We start from the raw sequence: 22,853 nt of genomic DNA on the forward strand, positions 1-22,853 counted from the left end.
TGGTTTTGTTGTTGGAGCTTGAAAGAAGCTGCAAAGCGGAAGGAGAAAGGATTGGATGTGGAAGAAGGAGAAAACGTCAGAACAAAGAGAAAGAGGCTGGAGCGGAGCTTTATTTGGTTCCAGATTTTGCGGCTGCAGCGCACCAATTGCAGAATCAGCCGGTGGGGGAGGTGGGACAGACTGGATTACATAAGTGGGATGGGCCATATGAGCACCGCTGCTGAAAGCGGGCTGGAAGGGCTGGCGACAGGGCAAGAAAAGCACAGGGCTGCAGATAAAGCTGCTGCTTGAGATGGCGGCGACCTGAGAGGCATCGCGCTTCGGACAGGGCAGCAAACGCAGGAAAAATACAGGGTAAGCTCCACCACGGGCACAAGACAGGCAGGTACGAAAGCTAAATGGAACACTACGACTCTCCAGCGTTTGGGTGCGAAGCCTCAGTGCTCCTCTCTGGGCTACGTCTGGGCCCCTAGGTCTAAGCGAAAGTCACCTCGCCGTAGGTAGGAATGGTAGGTTAGTATGTAGGTAGAAGTAGGTAAGGGCGTCTCCGTAGATCAGTAAGGAGGCTGCGAGCGTCTAGAACCGGTGTAAGGCGACCGCCGATGTTTACCAGGTCGGTTTAGAGTAAAGAGGCACACGACACAGCCTCCCGTTTACAACTCCCCCTTTCCTGCTTTCTACATTCATCATTTCAGACTTTTCTTGACATCTTCCAACATAGCACTATCAAATCGCATCTACAAAAAATTTCATTAGCTTTGCGGGCGCAGTAGCTCTGGTCAGTCACTGTCCCGACGCAGCTTTGCCAGGACCTAGGTTACCTTACCTTTACAGCCAGGTGCTCCACACTGAAGGCTTGTCAAAGTCCAGCATCCCCTCAGCGCTTATCTTTGGAGACTGGACCCTTGAACTTTTGCCTCACCTCACCACCACCTCATTCCTCTCTTCCATTCTTATACCCTTCTCTTCCTTCATTCAACTGCGAGGAAGCAGAGATCTTCAAGACCGACCGGCAACTCCTGCAGCGTGCCCCTCACCCGTCGTCACTCCTGAGCTGCAGGAACTCGAGGTCCAAGCTGCAACTATCCGCCATCGCCCGTACCCCTCCACGTCGGCGAGCTCCGAAATGGCAGAGACAAACGGCACAGAGTCTCATGTGACGGTCCAGAAGCGAACGCACTACTCACCACCATGGGCAGACGTCAGCATCATTGGCATCGCCGGCAGCTCGGGCTCAGGCAAGTCTACGCTGTCCCACGCCATCGTTAGGAAGCTGAATCTGCCCTGGGTGGTGATTTTGTCCATGGTATGTGTGCAATTTTACCCCGCCAACCACCACCACCACATCGCATCGCCCCTGACTTGTGATATTAGGACTCTTTCTACAATCCCCTCACTCCTGAGCAATCTAAAAAGGCATTTGCCAACGAATTTGACTTTGATTCACCAGAGGTGGGTTAGTTTCCGCGTATCTGAAGAGCGGTTGTTGACGGCTATCACAGGCCATCGACTTTAATGTTCTTGTGGATTGCCTCCGAGATCTCAAAGCTGGGTAAGTGGCAATGGTCCTGAGATGACAATATCGAACATCAGAGGATCTACTGTCTACTGTCGATGAAATTTCTTACCGATTTATGACTTACGCCTACCAGAAAGCGTGCAGAAATCCCCATCTACTCCTTCTCCAAGCACCAGCGTATGGAAAACACCACAACAATCTACTCACCTCACGTAATCATCCTCGAGGGTATCTTTGCCCTTCATGACCCGCGCATCATTGACCTCCTGGATATGAGAGTAAATATGATCTCTCCAGATTTCGGTTACCGCCTTCTCACAGCTATCTAGATATTCTGTGAGGCCGATGCTGATACTTGCCTGTCTCGAAGAGGTCAGTGCATAACAGCGATGAATACGTATGCAGGGATGCATAAAGCTGACCTCGGTTCCTAGTTTTGAGAGATGTCAAGGAACGTGGCCGTGATGTGGAGGGCATCATGAAGCAGTGGTTCACCTTCGTGAAGCCCAACTTTGAAAAGTTTGTCGAGCCGCAGCGAAAGGTGGCAGGTAAGGCATCTCAGTGTTGTGAAACTCTCATCACCCGTGCTGACGCTGCATAGACATTATTGTCCCAAGAGGAATTGAGAACCGAGTTGCGATGGGTGAGTAGACATGAACGTTGTGAGTGAGCGTTGCTAAATCAACGAACAGCCATGGTCGTTCAGTACATTGAGCGAAAGTTGATTGAAAAATCGACCCACCACCGCGCAGCCCTGACACAGCTTGAGCTGGCTGCCGCCAGCGAGCCTCTGTCCGACAGGGTCGTAGTCTTGGAACAGACGCCGCAGCTGAGGGGCATGAGCACCATCATCCAGGACATTGACACCTCGGGCGAGGACTTTATCTTCTACTTCGACCGCTTGGCTTGTCTCCTGATCGAGCAGTGAGTGCATCATCCTCGACCTCTCGGGCAGCAAACTAATGATGCAGGGCGCTCAACAACGTGCACTTTGAGGAGAAGACGATCGCCACGCCACAGGGATATAAATACAACGGTCTTGTGGCCAAGGGCAATGTAAGTGCAGTGCTCGTTCTCCGAGGCGGAGCCGCATTCGAGACGGCCCTGAAGCGGGTCGTCCCCGACATGAGGACGGGCAGGGTCCTCATCCAGTCCAACGTGCGGACCGGAGAGCCTGAGTTGCACTACCTCAAGTTGCCCGATGACATTGACGAGCACGAGGCAGTCTTGCTCATTGACACGCAAATGGCCAGCGGAGGCGCGGCACTCATGGCGGTGCAGGTCCTCGTGGACCACGGCGTCGCGCAGGAGAAGATCGTGCTGGCCTGCTACGCCGCCGGAAGGCTGGGAGTCCACCGTCTGGCCAAGGTGTTTCCCGGCATCACGATTGTGCTCTGCAATATGCTTGCAGACATTGAGGATCGTTGGGTCGAGAAGAGATACTTCCGGTGCTAGCCTTGCCTTGCCCTGCCTTGACCTTACCTCGACTTATTCGGTGCTAAGGCACGCATGTAGAAGATGAGGCTGCGTCCTTTATCATGTGCTCCAGTAAATAATACCCTTACTCATGTAGCAACAGGAAGGGTCTAGCAGTAAAAGCCGAATATCCCATAGGGATGCTAAGATATCTGACAGAGCCTCCACCGGGATCTTGCGAATGCGACACAATGCAGCCCTTTTTTCCCAGACCGTCAGACGTGAAGAAAAGACGCAGTTTTCGTATGCAAGATCCGTCAATCCGTGTCTGGCAGCGGCATCGCTGGTTTATCAACGGACGTCATTGGCCAGCGGCCCATCTTCAATTGGCCGAAGGAGGCACCGAAGAAGTGGACAAGCACTGCGAAAGGTGTGGGGTCTGCACGCTTGCCACGGCAGCCGGCATGGGTCATTGACGCCGCTGACTGAGGTCTTTTGGCGTCGCCAGGGTCGCCATTATCAGATTTTGCAGGGAGGCAAGCTATCAGCTCGGCGGATCAGGGGCGCGGCGCCGACACGGGCCCAGAACTTGGGACGAAAGTCCGAGAAGAGTTCGGTTGACGACGGCATGCTGTTTGCCTCTCGGAACGGACGCGAGGCACATTTCAGAAATTCGAAAAATAATATCGCTGGAGAAGAGAATAGCCAGAGTCCCAAGGGCAGAGAGAGAGAGACGGGAAGAGACTGATGAAGACGCTGGGTGCTGCTTAGAAGCTTCTGGCGGTAGGCGCCGTGCTGCATAATTGCATGCAATGGAAGGCAGGTTTTTTCGGGTTAACCGACCTATGACGACACTTTTGGCTGGAGTCGCCGGGAAAGGAGCTCCTCGGAGGTTCGAGGTTGACTACTGCAGCACCTTCCATGTCGCCTGCGACCAGTGACAACACGCCCTGCGCCTGCAATTGACCTAGTACGGGCAAGCATCATTACGCATACGTTATGTCCAGGGCAGCTGTCCCGCCAGTTCCATTAGGTCGCTCTTTTTTTCGTAGCCATTAAGGTACATTATACCTTGATTTCCTCATCCTGATCTCGAACCAAGAAAGCTTCCTCTCTCCAACGATTCTCCCTTGTCTGTCTATTGTTGTTGCACCTGACTTCCACGATCGACCCTCCCACAGAGCTGTCGTGCTCCCTTCGCTCGTTTCGACATGACATCTCCCTGTTGAATCATCAGGACATTCATTCCGCTCGAAACCAAAGATACACGATAATCAATAAATGCCTCCAACCACCTCGGCGCTGATGCGCCTAACCCGCGCAAGCCGGCAAACACCATCGCCAGCCAGTCTGCTCAAGGCTCTGCCGCCATGCAGACAGCCGCTCGCCGCGCTGCCGCAAAGGCGCGCCTTCACTAATGTCCCCCAACGACCTCGAACCCGAACACCCCTTACGAACTTCTTCAACGCTCACGGCCTGCCCAAGAGTCCCCTCGTCCGCGCGGCCTCTAGCTCTTCCACGACCACGACCACGACTTCCAAACCGAAATCCCGGCTTCTATGGCTAGCCTACCGCGGCGCGGCATGGCTCGGCGGCGGCATCATCTTCGTCGGTCTCGGAATTGTTGGCTTCTTCATCTACGACGCTTCTACCTACAAGGAACACCCGGACCAGTTCGAGATCCACGTCTCGGAGCTCGCGCTGAACCCCAGACGCGGCGGGCCGAAGAACCTCCCTATTGCTGACGTACTTATCGACGACCTGGACACCGAGGGCATGAAGAGCACCAAGGACAAGCCGAAGCTGGTTATTCTGGGCGGCGGCTGGGGCGGCGTTGCCATGCTCAAAGAGCTGAACCCAGACGACTACCACGTAACTGTAATCTCACCGACGAACTACTTCCTGTTTACGCCTATGCTGCCGTCTGCTACTGTTGGAACCCTGGAACTGCGATCTCTGGTTGAACCTGTCCGCCGAATTCTCGCTCGCGTGAACGGCCACTTCATTCGTGCTTGCGCAGAGGACGTCGAGTTCTCGCACAAGCTGATTGAGTGTTCGGACACTGATGAAGCTGGCAACACGAGACGTTTCTATGTTCCCTACGATAAGCTGGTAATTGCTGTTGGATCTACAACGAACCCCCACGGTGTGAAGGGACTCGAGAATGCGCACTTCCTCAAGGATATCAGCGACGCCCGCAAGGTCCGGAACCAGGTTATGCTTAACCTCGAGAAGGCCTGCCTACCTACGACTTCCGATGACGAGCGCAAGCGTCTCCTTTCCTTCGTCGTCAGTGGAGGTGGCCCTACCGGCGTTGAATTCGCAGCCGAACTCTTCGACATGCTCAACGAGGACCTCACCCAGCACTTCCCGAAGCTTCTTCGTAACGAAATTTCCGTTCACTTGATCCAGAGCCGTAGCCACATTCTCAACACCTACGATGAAACGGTTTCGAAGTATGCCGAAGAGCACTTTGCCCGCGACCAGGTCGATGTGCTCACCAACTCGCGCGTCAAGGAGGTTCTCCCTGACAAGATCATTTTCACACAGAAGCAGCCCGACGGTTCGCTTGTCACCAAGGAACTCCCCATGGGCTTCTGCCTCTGGTCGACGGGTGTCGCCCAAACCGACCTCTGCAAGCGCCTGTCTGCAAAGCTCGGCCCGTCACAGACGAATCGTCACGCTCTGGAGACTGATACTCATCTCCGTCTCAATGGAACACCCCTGGGCGATGTCTACGCCATCGGCGACTGCTCAACTGTCCAGAACAACGTTGCCGATCATATCATGACCTTCCTTCGTGGCCTTGCCTTCAAGCGAGGCAAAGATCCCGAGACCCTCGAGCTCCACTTCACCGACTGGCGCGACGTTGCCAACGACGTTCGCAGACGCTTTCCCCAGGCCGTCGGCCATCTCAAGCGTCTTGACAAGCTCTTCGAACAGTTTGACAAGGATCAGTCCGGTACCCTCAACTTTGGCGAGCTTAGAGAGCTCCTGAAGCAGATCGACTCAAAACTCACCTCGCTTCCCGCAACGGCGCAGCGCGCGCACCAGCAGGGACAGTACCTTGCCCACAAGTTCAACAAGATGGCTCGCACCTCGGAAGGCCTGAGGGCGAACCAGGTTTTCGACGGTGATATCGACGCAGTGGTTTATAGAGCATTTGAGTACCGCCATTTGGGAAGTTTGGCGTACATTGGTAACTCGGCCGTCTTTGATTGGGGACAGGGCTGGAGCTTTGCCGGTGGACTGTGGGCGGTTTACATGTGGCGATCCGTCTACTTTGCTCAGAGCGTCAGCCTGAGGACGCGTATCTTGCTTGCCATGGACTGGGCCAAGCGTGGCCTCTTTGGAAGAGGTAAGCTCTCTTACGTTCCCCTTCTTAATTGGACCTTTACTAATACTCAACAGATTTAATGACCTACTAAAATCAAGATACGCGTGTTGTATGATTTTCTTTTCTGTTAGCATACCCTGGGGAGTACGAGGGCATAAGATGCATCCCCAAGTGATGCCGAATCATGGGGATAAAAGAGTTAGAAAGGGGCGTAGACGGTCTCTGAATTCCATTTTGTCGTTAAAGATTCAACTTCTGCTTGGCCAATTGAGTGAAAGTGAATACCCGACGCTTTTGTATTACCACTTTTATGATGCCTTCTATCGTATATACTCCCTTTAAATCTTGAAATCCTTGTATGACCACTTTTCTGTGACTTTCGACCTGGCCTGCTTCTTGAACGGAAGATGTCTCCGCACCTCAACCTTGCCGCGCAGCAACATGCTACGGTACCTATCCTTCAACAGATTTCCTTCGGGCTTCAGCAACCGCAGCGAATCCTGCAGCTCGTCCGGCAACACCAGCTCCAGGTCCTTCTCAGGCAGCTTGTACTTGCCGAGCTGCCGTCTCCTCAGCGGGGCGTCGTCGTCGATGTCCTCGTCGTCGTCGTCCGCGTCGCTGCCCTCGCCCACCTCGCGCGCGAGCTCCAGCGCGCTCTTGGCCGCGTCCCGCTCCGCGAGCTCCGTGGCGATCTGCTTGATGCGCTCCGCCTGCGCGGCCTTCTTCTTCATCGCCAGCTGGTGCTTCGCCTCGCGCTCGGCCTCCTTGCGGCGCTTGATGCGGTTGCGCTGCTGCGGCGTCTTGCGCTGCGGGCGCTTCTGCGACGGCTTGTCGTCGTCGTTCTCGACGCCCGACTCGAACCCCTCCCACGCCGAGTCCTCGTCCCACTCGGACAGCTGCGCGCGGCGGTCGGCGGCGTCGGCCTCGGCGGCGGAGCGCGCGATGGCCTCGCGCTTGAGGCGCTCGGCCTCCTCGGCGGCGAGGCGGGCTTCTTCGGCGGCGACGGCCTTGGCGGACTCGGCCTCGAGGCGGTCGGCGTAGTCGTCGAAGGTGGGGTTGTAGGAGTAGCCGCCCGAGGGCTTGACGACGGCGGGGAGCGGCTTGCCGGAGGCCGTGAGAGAGATGGGCTTGTGCTTGAGCGTCTTGGGGGGCTTGGCCTTGACGACGGGGGGCACGAAGTTGTCCTTGCCGGCGGTCGCGGGCTCGGCGGCGGGTGCGGGGGCGGCGCCCCAAAGGTCGTAGGTGGCGTCTTGGACGATGATGGAGGACTCGTGCTGGCCGTCGGCGACCTTGCGGAGGCGGGCGAGCTCCTTGTGGGAGACCCAGTCGGTGGTGCGTTGGCGCTTGACGGGGAGGAGGCCGTCGGAGGTTTTCGAGGGGGGGGAGGAACGCTTCTTGCGGCCGGAGACGGCGGGGACGGCGGAGCGGGCGGCGATGATTTCGTCGGACTTGAGCGTCTTTTTCGTCTTGGGCTTGGGGAGGGCCTTGCCGACCGTGTCGAGAGCGAAGAGGTCTGCCGAGTCCTTCTCTGCGACGACGCCACTGCGGCATGGATTAGCGACTGGTGCTGGGCTGTAGTTGTGAGGCAGTAATGGGTAAATAGCTCACCCGGTAATGATCTGCTTGTTCAACTCATCGAGACCGTCCTGGACATCGGTCACGTCGACGTTCTTCCTCCACGCCTTCTTTCCCTTCCTGGAGGGCTGCTTGCGTTGCTGCGGCGCCTCGCCGTCGCCCGAGAGGGGCTTGAGAACGGGCATCTTTGAGGGCTATTCAAATGGACTGGGTATGTTTGGCGTTTCGTTGGGTATCTCTCGTTGATTGAGGTGTTGTCGTGAAAAATCGTCGACCAGCGCACCCTGCAGCTTGATCAAACGTCCACTTCGCCTTCAATCTGGACCGCAGGGACTTTCTCTTCACCGGCGGGGCTTAGATCCCAGCATCCTAGCGACCAGAAATTTTTCGTTATCGATATGGAGGTTGCATTATCGGATTATCGGCACGTGATTGGACTAGTACGGCGGGGACCCGCTTCTTATCGGTCCCTCAATGGATGACGGGGACCCTGCTAAGCTGCAATACGCCGCCCAGAACGAGAAAGTTGACCTCCTTTTACCGTCGAGTTGCTCAATTTCCAGCTTTGCGACCAACTCTACGAGTTCCTCCCATCTCCGAAAGGCCTCCCTGGACTCCTTATTCCCCCAGTGTCCCTCCTTTTCCCCCTCTTCCTCTTTCTCTCCCTTGCATCCAAAACTCACCTCCTCCCCGGCGAACCTATCCGTTAGTGTCGACCGTGTTCCCTCCACCGATACTACGTCGAGCTTCCCTTTGATCATCGCGTATACTTGGCAACCATGGCGTCCGGCGCAGGCGGGTCTTACAACAACCCACTCAAGAAGTTCAAGTACGATGCGCCGAACATGATGGGTCAATTTGGGGATATCAATGCTGACGGCTAGGACAACAGGCTTGTCTTCTTGGGCGAGCAGAGTGGTACGTTTTGGTCCGGGAAGAGCTTACCCAGCTCTTTCTTTGATGCACGACAACCATCGCTAACAACGTCTTTGTTGCAGTCGGTAAAACCTCACTCATCACGCGGTTCATGTACGACTCCTTCGACAACATGTACCAAGCGACCATTGGCATCGACTTCCTTTCCAAGGCAAGATTCTCCACGACATCAGGGTGTGTGGAGGGGGCGTTATTGACTCGAACTGTAGACCATGTACCTTGAGGACCGGACGGTGAGGTTACAGCTCTGGGATACCGCCGGCCAAGAACGATTCCGCAGTTTGATTCCCTCGTACATTCGCGATTCCAGCGTGGCGGTTGTGGTCTACGACATTTCAAGTATGTGACGAATGAGCTCAGGGAGGGAGGCGAGGTGGGGAACCGACGGCTAACGACCAACGACTGCAGATGCGAAATCCTTCCAGAACACCAAGAAGTGGATCGACGATGTGCGCGCCGAGCGAGGAAACGACGTCATCATTGTGCTCGTGGGCAACAAGACGGATTTGAACGACAAGAGAGAGGTCACGACGCAGCAGGGAGAGGAGGAGGCCAAGAAGAACAACCTCATGTTCGTGGAGACTAGCGCGAAGCTGGGCCACAACGTCAAGACGCTGTTCAAGAGAATAGCGCAGGCGTTGCCCGGCATGGAGGGCACAGACGCTGCTCAGCAGGCCTCAAGCCAAAGTGAGCGTTTTCTTCCGATCTCTCCCTCACGAGCGGCTTACTAACACGAATTCCCAGTGATTGATGTGAAGACGACCCCTGCCGCATCCTCGCAAGAGGGATGCGCGTGCTAGATGATGTTCTTATTCGAAAAGAAAGCAAACGAGACTGGAGTAGCCCCCAAAAAGATGAAGAGATGAGCGACCCGTGGCGGACCGGACGACGCGGGGCTGAATTGCCGTTACATTACGACACGACTGGCGGGGCGGGACATCTTAAGCATAGCGTGCAATGAGGATTTTCAGCATCAGTTACAGTTTGTATAATAACGGGCTATAATCCACGGTCGTTAGTACATACCTACATTTAATGGCTCCTTTTATTCCTCTTCACCATTTGTTTGGGCCTTTGCGAATTGAGCAATACCTATGTGTATAGGTGGTGAAGGTAGCAGTGTAGGGAGCATGATATGCTAGACTAGCTCAGTGCATGACCTGCAAACACTCCTAAACGAAATAAGCTTGGAGATTGACTTGTGGTTCACCGCCCGAAATGACACGAGACCACCTAATCAGCCTAGGCTCTGGCGATACTCGGACTCCGTAGGACCGCTGTGGACTGTCACCGAGTGCCAGGGTCCGTCAAGGCCCAATCGACTGGTCGAGAGCGATCCGGTATCCATCACTGGTGGGGTCGTGGAAATCGATTTGCACTCGCCCGCTGCGCTGCGCGGCGGCCGGCGGGTTGCTGCTCAAATCCGCGTACAGAAAGCGAAGGGGCGCTCGGACACACGCCCCGGGGAGTGCCATCATGACGGAGCAGGTGGGGCCCCATCATGTCATCGAAGGGGGAACGCAGGTGCAGGGTCTTTCCACCCTTTTTTCTCGGAGCACCATGTCATCCGGCGCAGCCGCTTTGGTTAAATGTGACGAGCCTTTTGCAACGCTTTTCGCAAAGCTTCCCAAACATTACCAGAGCTCCTGGACCCCTTCTTCTGACGCAACCCTTCTTTTCCCCTTCCGCCTCCGGATCTCCCCTCCTTCAACAATCCATCTTACCTACCTACGCGATTATTGATTTCACGAGGGAAAGAAAAAATCAAAACGAAATGGCGCTTTCAAGATTCAGGTTGCGGGTTCCGCGCCCAAAGGTTCGTCACATCATCGCTAAGCGCCGGCGTGCATCTTCCATCGCGGCCCACGATTACTGACGCAAAAGTCACACGACACAGACGTTCCTGGGCTGCATCAGCCTGCAAACCGGCACCGAAATCATCTCACTGATCCTGCTCTTCAACCGCCTCACCGGCCTGTACGGCCTCCTCGCGATCCTGACCGGCTACGAGATCTCCGCAACGCAGCTGTCCATGTACCTGTACTCGCTCGGCGTCGTCGTCTGCCTAGCCATGTTCCTGCCTCACATCCGCAAGAACAGCCCCTTTGAGGCGCTCGGGCTCGCGTGGCTGTACATCATCGACACGATCCTCAACATCGTGTACACGACCTTCTTCGCCGTCGGCTGGTACCTCCACAGCACCGCACTCGACAAGCACCCGGGCAGCGCGGGCGTGCCGGCCGCCGCGGAGATTGCGGAGGAGGCGCTGGCGAACGGCGCGCCTGTCGTGCCGGACGTGCCCAAGACGACCAAGCACATTGGCCCGCAGGAGTCGTGGATGAGCCTGGGGCTGATTATCACCGTGACGCTACTGAGGGTCTACTTTGCTGTCGTCGTCATGTCGTTTGCACAGAGCGTGTTGCAGCGCTTCACCGAGATGGGCTGGGAAGAGGAGGGACGCAAGAAGGGCCCCGACGGACCGTTCAGCCCCGGCGAGCCCGATGGTGAGGGCTACCGTGGTCGCATCGGCAGAGTGATGCTTGCCCTGGGACGCAGCTACTGGCTCGACGAGAAGGCGCAGGAGGAGTGGGCGAGTGCGATGAGCTCCAAGTTTAGGCACGGAGGTGCTTAAGCTTAAATTTTCCGAAGCATATTAAGCGGAAGCGATTCCGAGATGGAAAAAGGTGGATTCGCGGATTATCTTTTGGCGGTGGGTGGGCGAGATCCCCATGTGGCTTTTGCTGGGTATCGGTGTCGGCGGGAACGGAGACGGCTTCGTCGGCGGCAACTGTGTTGACGCAGACCCGCCCCGCCGGCTGGCGGTACGGCTATTGTGCGGCATTCTCAGCGGGCAGCGATGACGGAGGCGAAAAAAAACGGCGGTCCACGATGGCGCCATCGCGGAGTGTCATCATTCGGCGAGATGGAGAATGTGTAATGTGGATGGTTGTGGATCACGGAGGATGACACCTTTTTTCTCTTCTCCTCCTTCGGGGTTTAGATTATGATTTGAGCAAGAGTGGTCAAATGGCCATCGGCGTATGGACGATTGGGTAAGATGATTTCTCGGGCTGGCGATTGGGAGTGGGACTTTTGGGTCGATTGATGACTGGGTAGAGATGGCAACCAAAGCCCGATCACGGGAACAGCATACCAGATGGGATGACCTATACACACGGCCTCGACATATACATAGTAATACACGTACGTTAATTCATCAGACTTGGTGGAGGGAAGGCGCATCGTAGTGCAGCATGGGGATTCGGGGAGGCTGCATTTGCCCATCTGGCTCGCGACCTGGGCCGGGACTGCTTGGAGAAAATCTGCTGCTAATCCAGGGCTCACCATTTGTAATCCGAAAGATTCCCCGGGGGGAGGAGGCATGGATGGGGGGACGCGAGACGGGGTTCCACGACGGGATATGGAGCGCTGCACTAGCACGCCCAGGTACCCTCTTATTGAGGCGTCGTGTGTTGGTTGTGACTCGCCTCCTGGCTGCGTAAGACACAACGCAAAGGTTCTCTGCTGGTAATTAGAGAGTCGAGACGCAGCGGCGGCTGGAGCGAGGCGGCTGCTGCGAATAAGGGTGACCGACAACGGCGTTTTTCGGCATTCGGCCATTGGTTCCTGGTGTAAGTGTAGGTGCTAGTGCAGAGGCTTCAATTTTTTTTAATTTTTTTTTTTTTTTTGGCCTGTCTGCAATCCAGGTCCCTCGCTTTTGGAGAAGCACGGGAGGTTGCTCATCTTACGTCAAATTATTAGTGAGTTCCCCGGCCATTGCGACCTTGTAGATGAGAAGGTTGGGGTAAAAGCTAGCGGTTCATGGTCATGTCTGGTCGTACGAATAGCAGTCTTGGAGATGTAGAATTGGTCATCATGTTCATCCCGAAGTCCAGCGTGAGGGATAGCGTGTGAAGGAACAGGAGGCACATCTTCCCCAGCTGGCAGCTGAAGAAAGTTGCCTTTGTAATCCATTTCCCGTCTTCCCCAAGGTATCAAATAGGCAAGCAATGCCGCACACGGTACTTATTTGATACTGACTGAGGTGTCAGTGTCATGCCCTCCCCCCCGTTTTCCCAATGCCACCCGCCCACCCGGCCGGGCGCCCCCATGGCCAGCCCATTGCGCTCCCCAAAAATGGGAAAAGCGCACCCAAGCAACCCAAGCAATCCGCGGCGCCAGGTTTCGACAGTGCGGCAGGACAACCAGCGAATGGACTGGGGGAGACGCTGCGCTAGCCGATCACGCAATCGACCCTGATGTCGACAAAATTCATTGTTTTCTGCGGGGCAAATTTTGTCGGTGGGAACTGCGCGCCGCAGAGACAGCCGGCAGCCAGCAACAGCTCTCTCTTTCCCATTGAATTAAAACCAAAAGCAGCACGGTTTCGGAGCTGGTTCGCTGTTCCTCCCTTGCTCTTTTTTCCCTTACATATCGTCACTTTTTTTTCCCCTAAAGACCCTCCCATCTTGTTGGTTGTTGTTGTGGTTGTTGTTGCTGCAGCTGCTGTTCTTTCTTGGAGTTCACCTGTCTCTTACACAGCAACACCGGCGAAGAGGAACCCAAGGAACGAACCAGAGGGAAACGCATAGGGGCCAGAACGCAGCCTTCTTCCCTCGAACTCCTCCGAAATATCTCCCCATACCCATATACCCAGACAAACCGACGCAATGGCACCGACAAGAGGCCAGATTCAGACGCCTGGAGAGGCCGGTAAGTTTTGGTCCTGTTCCTGACACCCGGCCGGTTTTACTGGCTGCAAGCCCGTCCTCCTTCAGCGCTCTGCCCACTGTAATTCCAGCGAGTCTACAGCGGGACCGGATTGCGACCAATCACAGCCGTGCTATTTGTCGCAATCCTGCACCCAGCAGTGGGCGGCCCAGAGAGAGCAGGACGGGCGGCGATGAAGATGGAAGTCGACGATGGTGAGAGACAGCAGCTGATACGATGCGCAACCAGTCGCGAGAATCGCCTACCTTTCCAGTGATGTCGTCGTCTCCGTCCAGCCTTCACTGGCTAAGGACTCCGAGTTCTCTTCCCACCTGAAGCGCTACGTCGCTCGCGGCGACAAGAGCCTCGTCGCAAAGAACGCCGTGCCAGAGGTGAGCAACACCAGAAGAACCCCCCGCCCTCGTTGCCATTGAGTCTGTGGAAACTGACAATTGCTTCTCTCGTCGACAGGTCCAGCACGTCAGGCACAACGCCGACCCCCTCCTCTCCGTCTTCACTCCCACCCGCGCCGGCAAGCTCGTTGCCGTCACGACATCCTCCACCGTCCTCCTCCCGGCCATCGCACACCTCTACAAGCTGGCCAACTACCCCGTCGTCCTCCACGTCGCCCTCCAGCCCGCCGGCTTCCCCGACTTCTCCAGCATCACAGCCATCCGCAATTCGGGATGGACGTTCCTGCAGTCAGAGTCTCTGCAGGAGGCCCAAGACATGGCCCTGACGGCCCACGCCCTGGCGTTGCGCTCCGGCAAGGGCGTGATTCACTTCTTCGCCTCCGCCTCGAGCGACGAGGACGCCGCCATTGAGGCCGAAAACCCCGACTTCGTGCGAGAGATGCTCGACGTTGATGCTGCCAGGCGGTTCCAGCAGACCAACGGCACGGAAGCGGCTGTCGGCATTTACGCCGATGATGGCCGACTGCCGGTCGCGTCAGACCGTCCCGACGTGCCGCCGACCGGCTCCTCCACCCTGGGTGGTCTGAGCTCTTCCGAACTCGCTTCGTCCGTGCACTCCAAGCTGGCGGACTCGTCCCGCGCCTCGGTCCAGTCTTCCGCCGAGCACAGTGTCACCGAAAGCCCCCCGTCCGTCGTCTCCTCCAACGCCACCACCATCGAGTCGGCCCTGCCCGTCGTCTCATCCGAGGACATTCTCAAGTACGCCAACGGCATCTGGGCCCAGATCCACCGCGCCACCGGCCGCGAGTACAAGGCCTTCTTCTACGCCGGCCCCTCCAACGCCGAGAACTGCCTGTTCGTCTTCGGCTCCGGCGCCTACTTCTTTGGCGATGTCATCGACCAGGCCCGCCGCGGCGGCGACTTCTCCAAGGTCGGCATCATCACCCCGAGACTGTACCGCCCGTGGCTGAGCTCCGCCCTCGTCGACACCCTGCCCAAGTCCGTCAAGCGCATCGCCGTCCTCGAGCAGATCCACCGCAAGACCACGAAATGGGGCCCCGTCCTTATTGACGTTCTCACCAGCGTGAAGAGCGGGTCCGGCGGCGTCCAGACCGTCGTCGGCTACCAGCTGGGCTACATCGACCCCAAGACCGTCATCCAGGCCCTGCGCGGCGTCCTGCAGAACCTGAACCTCGAGACCCCCGTCCAGAACCTCGAGGTCGGCCGCAAGGAGGTGCCCCAGGAGGCTCTCGAGTACGGCCTCGAGAAGCCCAAGGTCGAGAACTCGTACACTAAGATCCTTGACCAGCTGTTCGGCCAGCGCGCCTATGTCGCCAACGCGCTCAAGTCCAGCAACGCCGGCATCAACGCCTCCATCCAGGCCAGCCCCGAGTTCGGCTTCGGTTCCCTGCTGGCCCGCAAGGAGCGCCGCGGCCGCTTCGTCAACGAGGTCAAGGAGGCTGCTAGCAGCAACCAGTTCGTGACCGAGTCGCCCAAGAGCTGGCTCGCCCGCTGGGCCGCCAACGCCGACGATGCCAAGAAGGCCAGCGAGATCGCCGACGACCTGATCCCCCGCCTCGAGACTGACGGCTCCTCCATCGCGCGCAACCTGCTTTCCAGCAAGCGCCTCTTCCGCAAGGAGTCTCTGTGGCTCGTTGGCTCTGATGCCTGGGCTTACGATCTCGGCAACTCTGGTGTGCACCACGTCCTGGCCTCGGGCGAGAACGTCAACATGCTCATCATCGACTCGACTCCCTACTCGGAGCGTGCCGCTGCTGATGCCAACCGCCGCAAGAAGGACATTGGCCTGTATGCCATGAACTTTGGCAACGCCTACGTCGCCTCCACCGCCGTCTACGGTTCCTACACCCAGGTCCTGCAGGCCATGCTCGAGGCTGACCAGTACGACGGTCCCTCCGTCATCTTGGCCTACCTCCCGTACAACGGAGAGGCTGACTCGCCCCTGACTGTGCTCCAGGAGACCAAGAAGGCCATCGACGTTGGCTACTGGCCCCTGTACCGCTGGAACCCCGCCAACGAGGCCAAGGGCGAGCCCCTCTTCTCTCTCGACTCTGAGCGCATCAAGAGCGAGCTCAAGGCCTTCCTCGACCGCGACAACCAGCTGACCCAGATCATGATGAAGGACCCCGTCTTCGCCGCCAACCTGTCCCAGGACTTCGGCACCGAGGTCAGAGCCCAGCAGAAGCGCAAGGCCAAGGACGCCTACAACCAGCTGCTCGAGGGTCTCTTCGGCGCTCCTCTGACCGTCCTGTATGCCTCTGACAACGGCAACGCTGGCACCGTCGCCAAGCGCCTCGGCAACCGCGGCAAGGCCCGCGGCCTGAAGACCACCGTCATGGTTATGGAGGACTACCCCATCGAGGACCTCCCTTCTGAGGAGAACATCATCTTTGTCTCTTCCACCGCCGGTCAGGGTGAGTTCCCCCAGAACGGTCGCCCCCTCTGGGATGCCCTGAAGGACAACACCGAGCTCGACCTCTCCAACGTCAACTACTCCGTCTTTGGTCTCGGTGACCGCCACTACTGGCCCCGCAAGGAGGACAAGATCTACTACAACAAGCCCGCCAAGGACTTGGATCGCGTCCTCTCTAACTTGGGCGGCAAGCGCCTTGCCGACACCGGTCTCGGTGACGACCAGGACCCCGACGGCTACCAGACCGGCTACAATGAGTGGGAGCCCAAGATCTGGGCCGCGCTCGGCGTCGACAATGTCGACGGTCTCCCTGAGGAGCCCGCCCCCTTGACCAACGAGGACATGAAGATCCAGTCCAACTACCTCCGCGGCACCATCGTCGAGGGTCTCAACGACACCTCCACCGGCGCCATCTCCGCCTCCGACCAGCAGCTCACCAAATTCCACGGTACCTACATGCAGGACGACCGTGACGTGCGTGACGAGCGCAAGGCCATGGGTCTCGAGCCCGCGTACTCCTTCATGATCCGTTGCCGTCTGCCCGGTGGTATCTCTACGCCGCTGCAATGGATCCAGATGGACGACATCGCCAATGAGCTCGGCAACGAGACCATGAAGCTCACCACCCGCCAGACCTTCCAGTTCCACGGCGTCGTCAAGGGCAAGCTCCGCCCCGCCATGCAGGCCATCAACCGCGCGCTCATGACTACCATCGCCGCCTGCGGCGACGTCAACCGCAACGTCATGTGCTCCTCCCTGCCGAACCAGTCCGCCTACCACCGCGAGGTCTGGGCCTACTCCAAGATCATCTCGGACCACCTCCTGCCCTCCACCTCGGCTTACCACGAGATCTGGCTCGCCGACGAGAACGACAAGAAGACCCAGGTCGCCGGCGACGCCGTCCAGGACTTCGAGCCCCTCTACGGCCCCACGTACCTGCCCCGCAAGTTCAAGATCACCATCGCCATCCCGCCCCACAACGACACCGACGTCTACGCCCACGACATCGGCCTCATCGCCATCAAGGGCGCCGACGGCAAGCTCGCGGGCTTCAACCTCATCGCCGGCGGCGGCATGGGCGCCACGCACAACAACAAGAAGACGTACCCCCAGATCGGCCGCATGTTCGGCTTCGTCTCGACGGACCAGGTCCACATCGCCTGCGAGAAGATCATGCTCGTCCAGCGCGACTTTGGCGACCGCAAGAACCGCAAGCACGCGCGTCTCAAGTACACCATCGACGACATGGGCCTCGACGTCTTCCGGGGCAAGGTCGAGGAGCTCTGGGGCCACAAGTTCGAGCCTGAGCGCCCCTTCCACTTCCAGAGCAACGTCGACACGTTCGGCTGGCAAAAGGACGAGTTCGGCCTCAACCACTTCACCTTCTTCATCGAGAACGGCCGCATCGAGGACACGCCCGAGTTCCAGATGAAGACGGGCCTGCGCGAGATTGCCAAGGTGCACAAGGGCGAGTTCCGCCTGACGGGCAACCAGCACCTGATCCTCAGCAACGTGGCCGACGAGGACATGGACGGGCTCAAGGCGCTGATGAAGCAGTACAAGCTGGACAACGTGCAGTTCTCGGCGCTGCGGCTGTCGTCGTCGGCGTGCGTGGCGTTCCCGACGTGCGGCCTCGCGATGGCCGAGTCGGAGCGCTACCTGCCGGTGCTCATCAGCAAGCTCGAGGACTGCCTCGAGGAGAACGGGCTGCGCCAGGACTCGATCGTGATGCGCATGACGGGCTGCCCCAACGGCTGCGCGCGCCCGTGGCTGGCCGAGGTCGCCTTCGTCGGCAAGGCGTACGGCGCGTACAACATGTACCTCGGCGGCGGATACCACGGCCAGCGCCTGAACAAGCTGTACCGTCAGAGCATCAAGGAGGACGAGATCCTTGCCATCATGAAGCCGCTGCTGAAGAGGTACGCGCTCGAGAGGGAGCAGGGCGAGAGGTTTGGCGACTTCTGCGTGAGGGCTGGTGTTATTCGCGCGACGAAGGAGGGACGGGACTTCCACGAGGGCGTAAGTGATACATGTTTCTCTGATTAAATTGATGATTTGCTAACAATGATGCGATAGGTCCCTGATGAGGATGAGGAGTAAATGATTTACAGATGAAAGAAGATGATGATTTTGGTGCGGGGCAGATGTGTTACGAAAGGGGGGAAAAGAAATCTTTGTAAAATGTTGTGTTTTTTTATATCCGTCAAGCTTCAGCATTGGGGGCAGGCGTTTGCTAGTGCTATTTTTTATATATCATATAACGTGGTTCATCAGTCAGCCGGCCGGACCAGTCAGCCGGACGTTTTTTCCCACGTACACAACATCTAGTATTTCTCAACCACAACGCATTAAATCAACTATTAGTTGTCGCTATCAGAATCTCCTGAGGGTTCGACATCTTTGGAACAGGTTCGCGCGTTATGCCCAGTCTCACCACACATACCACAGCGTCTCCAAGCTGGCTGGGCTCTCTTTGATGGACCCCCCTCGTCGTCCTCTTGAGGTGCTAGACGTTTCCCTTTTTGTTTCCCTTCAAGCAAAACCTGAGATTCCTCTATACTAAGTGCCCCTCTAAGCTGGACCCACGTTCTTTTAGCCCTCCAGCGCTTAGCAAGTGCTATATTCGCATCCTCAAGGGTATAAAGCCGATCAGTCAAAATAGTGATTAAGTGCGCTATTGCCTGCGCACCCTTTGATAACTGCTTAACTGCAGTAATAATTAGTGTCAGTAAGCTTCCTTGATGAGCAGAGATGCAACTTTTAATAAAGTTGGACTGCGAGATAGTTTGTTGTGGGTTAGAGGGCGTTTGCGACTGCTAAGGTGGAGGTGTTGAAGAGTTGGCTATAGGAGGTGTAGGCGTCTGTAAATGCATATCAAGCTTTTTGATGATATAGTCTGGGTCCTATAGTGAAATTCCAGCGCCTTAGAAAGCAGACCTGATGTTTTCCTCATTAAAAACCTTATTGTAGGCCTAGTGGAAGGCAACAAAGAACTCAGACTTAGTGATATGATTTATGGAGGCTCTGATGAATTGGTTGATTTCATCACTATATGCGCTTTTCAAAGGCGAATAAAGGGCAATATCTAATAGCTGTAGTAGATGCGATGAATATGCAGGCATACTGACGGTTATAATATTGTTCTGCTTGCAGTAATTATTGAACTCAGCTGATAAATAGCTTTTATAACTGTTAATAATAAGTATCTAATAGACGCCCTTTATTTAGTTCTTAATATGTTTATTAAAATATTTAATTTAGTTAAGACCTATCTAATTATCTATCTATCTATTAGCAGTAGGTTTAATCACCTAGTTGCCCAAAAAACCTAATTCCATAGTCTAACTAGCAAGGTGATATACACCCTCAACGATTATAAACAGAGGGATGCACCACCTACCTGAATTAATATATTTAATAACTATAGCCTATTCACAGTTGCTAAGCTAGACAGACTTTGCTTTGCTATATTAATCAGCATATATAACCACTATTAACATAGTGATTATACCTATTATAAAGCTAGTTTTACTAAAATTATATAGGTCCCCCTCTTAGATGTTATACTTAGCTATTATATTGCATAATAGTGTAAACCACTTTAATATAACCTCAGGATCTTCTTAAAGAGCCCTTTAATAAATATATAAATAATTAAACTTAGTTTTCAGAGCAGGCTGTAAGTCCACAAACCGCCTAGCCTATCGCTTGCTAACAGGCTTGCTATTACAGGCTTATAGCAGGAGATTAGCTATATCTTCTACACTACTGAGGCGGAAAGGAAATCCTCTGGAATCCTAAACGTATTAGAGAAGTGTTTTCTCTTCGATCAGATTGAGTTTATGTCGTTAGGGTTGAGCTTGTTCGCGTCGCGGTCGGTTGTTATTTCTAACGTCCCACACCCACTTTTGGCCACCCCCCACATTTGGCCACCCCAAAAATGCCTCACCGCCATGATGACCACCAACTTCAACCTTCCACAACTTCACCAATTTTAATCCAATCGCCCTCATCTTTCGTATATATCTTCTTTTGATCAAGATGCCTCAATATACCGAAGATGACATTAACCAGGCTCTTGAAGCTATCGCACACGGTACTAGCGTTAAAAAAGCTGCATTTGAATGGGGTATACCACGATCGACGCTGAAAAATCATATGAAGGGTCATCAGGCAAGGGATATAGCCTTTTCTGATCTGCAAAGACTCTATGCAGGCCAGGAAAGCCATTTGGCTGAATGGGTTCGAATTCAGGCTGCCTTAGGCCTACCTCCAACTCATCAACAACTCAAGGACTTTGCTGAACGCATCCTACAGGTCCATAGAGACTCCCAGCCTCTTGGAAAGAACTGGGTACAGTCTTTTATTAAGAGAAACCCATCTATAAGGGTCCAAAGAAGCAGAGCAATCGATTCCCAGCGTATCAATAGAGCTTCAACTAATGTAATCAGGCAATGGTTCAAGCACCTCGCCATACCTGAGATCATGGCTATCAAGGCCTACAATCGATATAATATGGATGAGACTGGTATCCTAGAAGGTAGAGGATCAAATAGGCTTGTTCTTAGATCATCAGAAACTCGTTCTATCCGCAAGAAACAGCGTGGATCGCATGCTTGGACATCTCTGATCGAGTGTATCTCTGCAACTGGCAAGGCACTGCCTCCACTTGTTATATACAAGGGCAAGAATGTCCAGCAGCAGTGGTTCCCTCTAGATCTGACGCCATATGATTACTGGAAGTTCACAGCTACAGAAAACGGGTGGACTTCAGACTCTACAGCTGTCAAGTGGTTAACAGAGGTCTTTATCCCTTCAACCCAGCCAGGGGACCCCTCAGAGGTCAGATTATTGATCTTGGATGGTCATGGAAGCCATGAGACTACTGCTTTTATGTATACATGCTTCAGGAATAAGATATATCTACTGTTCTTGCTAGCACACACGTCACACGTCCTTCAGCCACTCGATCAGTCGGTTTTTGGGCCCCTCAAGGCAGCATACAAGAAGGAGCTTGGATTACTGGCTGAATGGGATGCTGGTACAGTTGTGGGCAAGAGAAATTTCGTTATATGCTATGGCAAGGCGCGTAAGGCAGCCCTGACAAGCAAAAACATCATCAGTGGCTGGAAATGGACTGGTTTGTGGCCTGTCAGTATGGCTAGACCCCTCATGAGCCCTCTGCTGCTTGAGAACACTTCAACCCCTGCCAAACCAGCTGGTCAGGTCTGCAAAGGGCTCTCTGATGGCAAAGCAAGCGAAAAATGGGCGGCAGATACATCAGCAGTCCCTTGGTCAACCCCTAAGAAGAGGGATGAGCTTCAGGATCAGTTCAGCCTGTTCAGTAAGCTGGATACCGATGAGCATACGCAGCGCCTGCTTTTTCGGAAGGTTCAAAAGGGCTTTGATGAGAAGGCATACCAATTGGCAGTAGCCCAGCGAAAGATTGAGGCACTGCAGGCAGAGGTTGATGCCAGTAGGGCCAGGAAACGGAAGAAGGTCAGAATGAGCCCAAATTCGAAGTTTGCCGATATTGAGGCCATTCGGAGGGCTCAAATCGAGGCGGGCGAACTTGAAAGTAGCACAGATGAATCCAGCGAGTCTGAAAACCCTAGTGACAGCGAAAGTTGCATCGTCGTGGCATCATAATACATATAAATATTGGTTGAAGTTGATGTGTATAAATGTGAGGGCATCAAAAATGGGGTGACCAAATGTGGGGGGGTGGCCAAAAGTGGGTGTGGGACGTTATCGGCTAAGGTGCTCTTTAGGATACTGTAGGTCTTTGCAGCACGCGAAATGCTTAAGTTATTACCTGCAGCGCGTGTCGATCGGATCGCTTCAATCGCGAGAATGACTTTGTCTTCTTAGGTGTAGATTGGCATTATGGTTGTTGAGATTTTACGCGTCAAAGGTTTAAGTGATTTGGACGTAAGAGTGTTTAGAAAAAAACGTCCGGCTGACTGGTCCGGCCGGCTGACTGATGAACCACGTTATATCACGTTTGAATCCTGTTCAATATTTGACTATCGTGGTAGTGAGTTTGCAGTGTATGTCGCGAGTTGCAATTGGCTGGTTCGAGTAAGGAAGGCTGTGAAAGGAAGAACCACAAATGCATTTCTTCCATAAAAGCGAACGCTGTGGGAGACTTGATGAATCAGGCAATGCGTCATCTCGATGGTCCATGGACCAGATGCACCAACAAAGCTAACAATTAATCGCTTAGCCTGCTGAGGTCGATGCTGTGTAGATGTGTTGTCTTGGTCAAAAGATTTAGGCCAGCACTGGGCTCTCTGGCGGTTGATTCGATGCGATACTCACAAGACAATCATGAGGGACGAACTTTGAGCAAGCGATGAGGCTTAAGATGAGGCTTTCTTGTTACTGGAAACTGCCAAATGGCATGAAGATACCATCGAGGATGGATTAGGTCCTGTCTTATCAGCCTCAAGCAAAGACTGCCATTGTGGTTTCTCAGCTTCAGCAATGGTCTCAGCACTCATTATATATCCT

General features: G+C 55.0%; 6 protein-coding genes across 6 annotated transcripts; 5 read left to right on the plus strand and 1 right to left on the minus strand.

Annotated features, from left to right (window-relative positions):
• Positions 1-1,126: 1,126 nt before the first annotated feature.
• On the plus strand, positions 1,127-2,974 carry Uckl1 (Uridine-cytidine kinase-like 1; the record flags this gene model as incomplete). Its single annotated transcript, XM_037320625.1, has 9 exons — positions 1,127-1,306; positions 1,375-1,452; positions 1,503-1,552; positions 1,653-1,797; positions 1,849-1,891; positions 1,954-2,067; positions 2,121-2,162; positions 2,212-2,443; positions 2,491-2,974. The coding sequence occupies 9 exons, from the start codon at positions 1,127-1,129 to the stop codon at positions 2,972-2,974; spliced, it is 1,368 nt and encodes a 455-aa protein (XP_037181498.1).
• A 1,242-nt stretch (positions 2,975-4,216) lies between these two features.
• CGCA056_v005374 (External alternative NAD(P)H-ubiquinone oxidoreductase B1) lies at positions 4,217-6,352 on the plus strand (the record flags this gene model as incomplete). Its single annotated transcript, XM_037320626.1, has 1 exon — positions 4,217-6,352. One exon carries the CDS (start codon positions 4,217-4,219, stop codon positions 6,350-6,352), a length of 2,136 nt encoding a protein of 711 aa, XP_037181503.1.
• Positions 6,353-6,610: 258 nt separating this feature from the next.
• On the minus strand, positions 6,611-8,032 carry rrp16 (Ribosome biogenesis protein NOP53; the record flags this gene model as incomplete). The annotated part of the gene is made up of 2 exons (XM_037320627.1): positions 6,611-7,814; positions 7,881-8,032. The coding sequence occupies 2 exons, from the start codon at positions 8,030-8,032 to the stop codon at positions 6,611-6,613; spliced, it is 1,356 nt and encodes a 451-aa protein (XP_037181504.1).
• Positions 8,033-8,626: 594 nt separating this feature from the next.
• On the plus strand, positions 8,627-9,583 carry Rab6b (Ras-related protein Rab-6B; the record flags this gene model as incomplete). The annotated part of the gene is made up of 6 exons (XM_037320628.1): positions 8,627-8,676; positions 8,740-8,765; positions 8,846-8,961; positions 8,993-9,122; positions 9,192-9,470; positions 9,528-9,583. The coding sequence occupies 6 exons, from the start codon at positions 8,627-8,629 to the stop codon at positions 9,581-9,583; spliced, it is 657 nt and encodes a 218-aa protein (XP_037181501.1).
• A 974-nt stretch (positions 9,584-10,557) lies between these two features.
• kei1 (Inositol phoshorylceramide synthase regulatory subunit kei1) lies at positions 10,558-11,415 on the plus strand (the record flags this gene model as incomplete). Its single annotated transcript, XM_037320629.1, has 2 exons — positions 10,558-10,599; positions 10,681-11,415. The coding sequence occupies 2 exons, from the start codon at positions 10,558-10,560 to the stop codon at positions 11,413-11,415; spliced, it is 777 nt and encodes a 258-aa protein (XP_037181502.1).
• A 2,038-nt stretch (positions 11,416-13,453) lies between these two features.
• sir1 (Sulfite reductase [NADPH] subunit beta) lies at positions 13,454-18,440 on the plus strand (the record flags this gene model as incomplete). Its single annotated transcript, XM_037320630.1, has 4 exons — positions 13,454-13,496; positions 13,743-13,885; positions 13,965-18,359; positions 18,417-18,440. 4 exons carry the CDS (start codon positions 13,454-13,456, stop codon positions 18,438-18,440), a joined length of 4,605 nt encoding a protein of 1,534 aa, XP_037181495.1.
• Positions 18,441-22,853: the final 4,413 nt, after the last annotated feature.

The sequence above is a fragment of the Colletotrichum aenigma genome, assembly GCF_013390185.1.
Source record: "Colletotrichum aenigma strain Cg56 chromosome Unknown KSG_Cg56_contig03, whole genome shotgun sequence".
Taxonomy (NCBI): domain Eukaryota; kingdom Fungi; phylum Ascomycota; class Sordariomycetes; order Glomerellales; family Glomerellaceae; genus Colletotrichum; species Colletotrichum aenigma.